At 44.3% G+C, this 7,820-nt stretch overlaps 1 protein-coding gene across 1 annotated transcript; it reads right to left on the reverse strand.

Moving 5' to 3' along the window:
- Nucleotides 1-6,291: 6,291 nt before the first annotated feature.
- Nucleotides 6,292-7,254, reverse strand: LOC142194245 (olfactory receptor 51G1-like; the record flags this gene model as incomplete). The annotated part of the gene is made up of 1 exon (XM_075263261.1): nucleotides 6,292-7,254. A coding segment is annotated over one exon (963 nt), but the record flags the coding sequence as incomplete, so codon positions are not given.
- Between the last annotated feature and the right edge of the window lie 566 nt (nucleotides 7,255-7,820).

The following is a 7,820-nucleotide window of genomic DNA, read 5'->3' on the forward strand; positions in this document are numbered from 1 at the left end:
TGCATTCACTTCATGTAGTAGGGATTTCAGGGACAAAAGATCAATATCCCACCTCCTTCTATAAATGAATTCTGTAGAGCAAGGAATTATGGGAGAATATTGGGGGATGGGGGGGAGGTGTAAGCCACTTTCACTGTATCCTTTGCAACCCCATGCAGCAGTCATACTGTAACGTCACCACTAGATGGCACTGCCCTACACTATATAATTCCCCTATAATGCCCCCTGCAGGGTGGAATTCCCTCATGATGACACAAAAAAAAAAATAAAATTCAAACACAGTGTATAATGTCACCATAGTGCCCCCTATAATGTATAATGTCACCATAGTGCCCCCTATAGTGTATAATGTCACCATAGTGCCCCCTATATTGTATAATGTCACCATAGTGCCCCCTATACTGTATAATGTCACCATAGTGCCCCCTATAGTGTATAATGTCACCATAGTGCCCCCTATATTGTATAATGTCACCATAGTGCCCCCTATAGTGTATAATGTCACCATAGTGCCCCCTATAGTGTATAATGTCACCATAGTGCCCCCTATATTGTACAATGTCACCATAGTGCCCCCTATAGTGTATAATGTCACCATAGTGCCCCCTATATTGTACAATGTCACCATAGTGCCCCCTATAGTGTATAATGTCACCATAGTGCCCCCTATATTGTACAATGTCACCATAGTGCCCCCTATAGTGTATAATGTCACCATAGTGCCCCCTATAGTGTATAATGTCACCATAGTGCCCCCTATAGTGTATAATGTCACCATAGTGCCCCCTATATTGTACAATGTCACCATAGTGCCCCCTATAGTGTATAATGTCACCATAGTGCCCCCTATATTGTATAATGTCACCATAGTGCCCCCTATATTGTATAATGTCACCATAGTGCCCCCTATATTGTACAATGTCACCATAGTGCCCCCTATATTGTATAATGTCACCATAGTGCCCCCTATATTGTATAATGTCACCATAGTGCCCCCTATAGTGTATAATGTCACCATAGTGCCCCCTATATTGTACAATGTCACCATAGTGCCCCCTATATTGTACAATGTCACCATAGTGCCCCCTATAGTGTATAATGTCACCATAGTGCCCCCTATATTGTATAATGTCACCATAGTGCCCCCTATATTGTATAATGTCACCATAGTGCCCCCTATAGTGTATAATGTCACCATAGTGCCCCCTATATTGTACAATGTCACCATAGTGCCCCCTATATTGTACAATGTCACCATAGTGCCCCCTATATTGTACAATGTCACCATAGTGCCCCCTATAGTGTATAATGTCACCATAGTGCCCCCTATATTGTATAATGTCACCATAGTGCCCCCTATAGTGTATAATGTCACCATAGTGCCCCCTATAGTGTATAATGTCACCATAGTGCCCCCTATAGTGTACAATGTCACCATAGTGCCCCCTATATTGTACAATGTCACCATAGTGCCCCCTATATTGTACAATGTCACCATAGTGCCCCCTATATTGTACAATGTCACCATAGTGCCCCCTATATTGTACAATGTCACCATAGTGCCCCCTATAGTGTATAATGTCACCATAGTGCCCCCTATATTGTATAATGTCACCATAGTGCCCCCTATAGTGTATAATGTCACCATAGTGCCCCCTATAGTGTATAATGTCACCATAGTGCCCCCTATATTGTATAATGTCACCATAGTGCCCCCTATAGTGTATAATGTCACCATAGTGCCCAATATAGTGTATAATGTCACCATAGTGCCACCTATATTGTACAATGTCACCATAGTGCCCCCTATAGTGTATAATGTCACCATAGTGCCCCCTATATTGTATAATGTCACCATAGTGCCCCCTATAGTGTATAATGTCACCATAGTGCCCCCTATAGTGTATAATGTCACCATAGTGCCCCCTATATTGTACAATGTCACCATAGTGCCCCCTATAGTGTATAATGTCACCATAGTGCCCCCTATAGTGTATAATGTCACCATAGTGCCCCCTATAGTGTATAATGTCACCATAGTGCCCCCTATATTGTACAATGTCACCATAGTGCCCCCTATAGTGTATAATGTCACCATAGTGCCCCCTATATTGTATAATGTCACCATAGTGCCCCCTATATTGTATAATGTCACCATAGTGCCCCCTATATTGTACAATGTCACCATAGTGCCCCCTATATTGTATAATGTCACCATAGTGCCCCCTATATTGTACAATGTCACCATAGTGCCCCCTATATTGTATAATGTCACCATAGTGCCCCCTATAGTGTATAATGTCACCATAGTGCCCCCTATATTGTACAATGTCACCATAGTGCCCCCTATATTGTACAATGTCACCATAGTGCCCCCTATATTGTATAATGTCACCATAGTGCCCCCTATATTGTATAATGTCACCATAGTGCCCCCTATAGTGTATAATGTCACCATAGTGCCCCCTATATTGTACAATGTCACCATAGTGCCCCCTATATTGTACAATGTCACCATAGTGCCCCCTATAGTGTATAATGTCACCATAGTGCCCCCTATATTGTATAATGTCACCATAGTGCCCCCTATATTGTATAATGTCACCATAGTGCCCCTTATATTGTACAATGTCACCATAGTGCCCCCTATAGTGTATAATGTCACCATAGTGCCCCCTATATTGTACAATGTCACCATAGTGCCCCCTATATTGTACAATGTCACCATAGTGCCCCCTATATTGTACAATGTCACCATAGTGCCCCCTATAGTGTATAATGTCACCATAGTGCCCCCTATATTGTATAATGTCACCATAGTGCCCCCTATAGTGTATAATGTCACCATAGTGCCCCCTATAGTGTATAATGTCACCATAGTGCCCCCTATAGTGTACAATGTCACCATAGTGCCCCCTATATTGTACAATGTCACCATAGTGCCCCCTATATTGTACAATGTCACCATAGTGCCCCCTATATTGTACAATGTCACCATAGTGCCCCCTATATTGTACAATGTCACCATAGTGCCCCCTATAGTGTATAATGTCACCATAGTGCCCCCTATAGTGTATAATGTCACCATAGTGCCCCCTATAGTGTATAATGTCACCATAGTGCCCCCTATATTGTATAATGTCACCATAGTGCCCCCTATAGTGTATAATGTCACCATAGTGCCCCCTATAGTGTATAATGTCACCATAGTGTCCCCTATAGTGTATAATGTCACCATAGTGCCCCCTATAGTGTATAATGTCACCATAGTGCCCCCTATATTGTATAATGTCACCATAGTGCCCCCTATAGTGTATAATGTCACTATAGTGCCCCCTATATTGTATAATGTCACCATAGTGCCCCCTATAGTGTATAATGTCACCATAGTGCCCCCTATATTGTACAATGTCACCATAGTGCCCCCTATAGTGTATAATGTCACCATAGTGCCCCCACACAGTATAATGTCACCATAGTGCCCCCACACAGTATAATGTCACCATAGTGCCCCCTATAGTGTATAATGTCACCATAGTGCCCCCTATAGTGTACAATGTCACCATAGTGCCCCCTATATTGTACATTGTCACCATAGTGCCCCCCTATAGTGTATAATGTCACCATAGTGCCCCCACACAGTATAATGTCACCATAGTGCCCCCTATAGTGTATAATGTCACCATAGTGCCCCCTATAGTGTATAATGTCACCATAGTGCCCCCTATATTGTACAATGTCACCATAGTGCCCCCTATAGTGTATAATGTCACCATAGTGCCCCCACACAGTATAATGTCACCATAGTGCCCCCTATAGTGTATAATGTCACCATAGTGCCCCCTATAGTGTATAATGTCACCATAGTGCCCCCTATATTGTACAATGTCACCATAGTGCCCCCTATAGTGTATAATGTCACCATAGTGCCCCCTATAGTGTATAATGTCACCATAGTGCCCCCTATAGTGTATAATGTCACCATAGTGCCCCCTATAGTGTATAATGTCACCATAGTGCCCCCTATAGTGTATAATGTCACCATAGTGCCCCCACACAGTATAATGTCACCATAGTGCCCCCACACAGTATAATGTCACCATAGTGCCCCCTATATTGTATAATGTCACCATAGTGCCCCCTATAGTGTATAATGTCACCATAGTGCCCCCTATATTGTACAATGTCACCATAGTGCCCCCTATAGTGTATAATGTCACCATAGTGCCCCCTATATTGTACAATGTCACCATAGTGCCCCCTATAGTGTATAATGTCACCATAGTGCCCCCACACAGTATAATGTCACCATAGTGCCCCCTATAGTGTATAATGTCACCATAGTGCCCCCTATATTGTACAATGTCACCATAGTGCCCCCTATAGTGTATAATGTCACCATAGTGCCCCCTATAGTGTATAATGTCACCATAGTGCCCCCTATAGTGTATAATGTCACCATAGTGCCCCCACACAGTATAATGTCACCATAGTGCCCCCTATAGTGTATAATGTCACCATAGTGCCCCCTATATTGTACAATGTCACCATAGTGCCCCCTATATTGTACAATGTCACCATAGTGCCCCCTATAGTGTATAATGTCACCATAGTGCCCCCTATATTGTACAATGTCACCATAGTGCCCCCTATAGTGTATAATGTCACCATAGTGCCCCCTATATTGTACAATGTCACCATAGTGCCCCCTATAGTGTATAATGTCACCATAGTGCCCCCTATAGTGTATAATGTCACCATAGTGCCCCCTATATTGTACAATGTCACCATAGTGCCCCCTATAGTGTATAATGTCACCATAGTGCCCCCTATAGTGTATAATGTCACCATAGTGCCCCCTATATTGTACAATGTCACCATAGTGCCCCCTATAGTGTATAATGTCACCATAGTGCCCCCTATAGTGTATAATGTCACCATAGTGCCCCCTATATTGTACAATGTCACCATAGTGCCCCCTATAGTGTATAATGTCACCATAGTGCCCCCACACAGTATAATGTCACCATAGTGCCCCCTATAGTGTATAATGTCACCATAGTGCCCCCTATAGTGTATAATGTCACCATAGTGCCCCCACACAGTATAATGTCACCACCTATAAAGCACCCCTGTATATCATTACTATTATAGACCCCAGCACCCCCATGTATCATTACTAGACCCTTACGTCAATGTGGGGTATTTCTGCCCCGATGTTCTGGTAGGACAGGCAGAATAACATACAATATGCATGACATATAAGAGGGCACAGAGACCTCCCCCTTGTGTTTTTTCTGTCCTGTGTGGTGGGACAGGTGAAGGAGCTCCTGTGTTGTCCACCTGTCTGAGGAGACCGTTGTCTCAGCGTTCCCTGGTGAGTCTCAGACCGTTGTCTTCTGCTCCGGTTCCACGGTGGGATCTGGCCTCTGCTCTTTCAGCCCTTTGTGACTCCATTTGAGCCCTTAGAGGAGATGGATCTGACGTTCATGGCCTTCAAGTCCACCTTTCTTTTAGCGATCACTTCTACATAGAGGGTGGGCGAGCTTCAGACCTTCTCTTCTGAGGAGTCTTATATTTCTTTTTTTGAGGATGGAGTCCAACTGAGGCTTCTTCCATGGTTCAGAGCCAAGGTGCCATCCTCTACTAACATCAATCCGCTGGCTTCCCTTCCGTTTTTTTCCCATTCCCTTCCATTGAGGAGTAAGTGAGACTCTACACCCTAGATCTGGTGATATATGAGAATATTTATATTGACCGTACTTGTTCCTTCAGGAAGTTGGAAAACCTCCTTGTACGTATGTTTGGTAAGCTCAGGGGCCTAAGAGTGGTTGGAGTGCCCCCTGGTGGTAGGTGCAGGAAAGATTCTCAGTAGACAGCGTTGCAAACATAGTAATTCACAGTTTACTGAAGACACAGCAAAACACAGTTACATACAACAACTTCTTCCAAATACTGGAGGGACAGATCTATGAGGCTTCTACTGGGCAGGCAGGGTCTTAGCTATGGGGTCCGTATAACGTGACCATCACAGTCTTGTCTTACACACCATATGTATCACAACATGAGCAGGGATCCCTCCCATCTCCTGACTACAGAACACTGTCATAGTCCTTCAGGCTTGTCTGATCAGTCTGAGCCGTCTCGCTCCTCACAGTCCTTTCCCTTACTACTTCCTCCTCTTAGCTGCTCAGCGATGGCCACTATTCTTCTTGTACTGACCCCCTATACATTATACACTGTGGAGTCTTCTGGTTCTTAATGGATTGTGCCAATGGAATATGTATTGTGTCACCAGGGGATCTTCTTCAGGTGGAAGGTTTCACAGAAGCTGACACGTATTTGCCGACTCTTGATGCTGTAGATAATTGGGTTGAGCATTGGTGGAACAAATAGGTACATATTGGCCATGAAGTTTACAAAAACTGGAGATACCTGCATATGAAATCTGTGCACGACGGACAAGGCCACCATGGGGATGTAGAACATGCCGACAGCACAGAGATGTGACACACACGTGTTAAATAACTTGTACTGATCCAGCCTGGAGGTGACGTCTAGGACGGCTCTGATGATCAAGATGTAGGAGAGGACAATAAGGATCATGTCTACAGTGACGGTGCAGATAATCACAGCAAGGCCATACATTATGTTGAAGGTATTGGTGCCATCACAGGCCAACTTCATCATGTCCTGGTGCAAACAGTAAGAATGGGACAGGACATTCCCCTTACAGTATGGAAGAAACTGGAGACTGCTGACTGGAGGAATGTGGATTAATGTCCCTCGAAAGACTGAAACCAAGATGATCTTGGCCACCACTGGATTGGTAAGTATAGTTGTGTATCTTAGAGGGTGACAGATGGCAACATAACGGTCATAGGCCATGGCCACCAAGAGCGAAGACTCCGTGATGGACAATGAGTGGATGAAGAACATCTGCAGAAGGCACAACTGAGACTGTATACTATAGTGGTGGAACAAGAAGATGCTTAGAACTGAGGGGCTGGTGGACAGTGAGAAGAGGATGTCAGTGATGGCCAGCGTGGACAAAAACAAGAACATTGGCTGGTGGAGCTTGTAGTCACGACATATCTGGTGGAGGATGAGACCATTCCCAACAATGGAGGAAAAGAAGATGAAACAGAAGGGAATGGAGATCCAACCGTAGATGTTCTCCAGTCCTGATAAGCCGATGAGGTGGAAAGTGTTGGGAATACGACTGCTGTTCATCATGACTATCTGCACGGAAAGTCAATGGACACTGACCACCTAATAGATGACACAGAGAAAACACTTGTGTCATACACGTACATAACAAAGATTCAACGAAACTCATTATTGACACCATTCACAAGACTCCTCCACCACACATGGAAAAGACATCAGAATTTAGAAACATTGGAATGTGAGAACTTGGAAGATTAATTTCGGTATAATGGTGAAAGTTGTGAAATTAGGATGGAGAATCCAGGGCTGTGTGTGAGAATGACCGGGCGGTGATATAATCTGGGACACCAGACTGGATGATCGGATTCCAGAGTAGTAGGATCTCCTGGAGGTTTGGTCAGTCTGTCTTCTATACCCCTTCACTGCACTAGGTCAGTGGGGTACCACATGCCATAGGGGGTGCGCGGTGCAGCCTTGGTGGGTATGTAAGCTTCATCTGTCTACTCTCTAACCCCCAATAATATTTCCTTGCTGATTCAGAGAAAGCTGCGGCATGCGAGCTCCTAATAAAGACCTACACTTGGATAGATGCTAGAATGGAGTGGGGGGATGAAGCTGCAGCAGACGTCACAGATTATCTCCCTGGCCTG

This window comes from Leptodactylus fuscus, chromosome 2 (assembly GCF_031893055.1).
Source record: "Leptodactylus fuscus isolate aLepFus1 chromosome 2, aLepFus1.hap2, whole genome shotgun sequence".
Lineage (NCBI taxonomy): Eukaryota > Metazoa > Chordata > Amphibia > Anura > Leptodactylidae > Leptodactylus > Leptodactylus fuscus.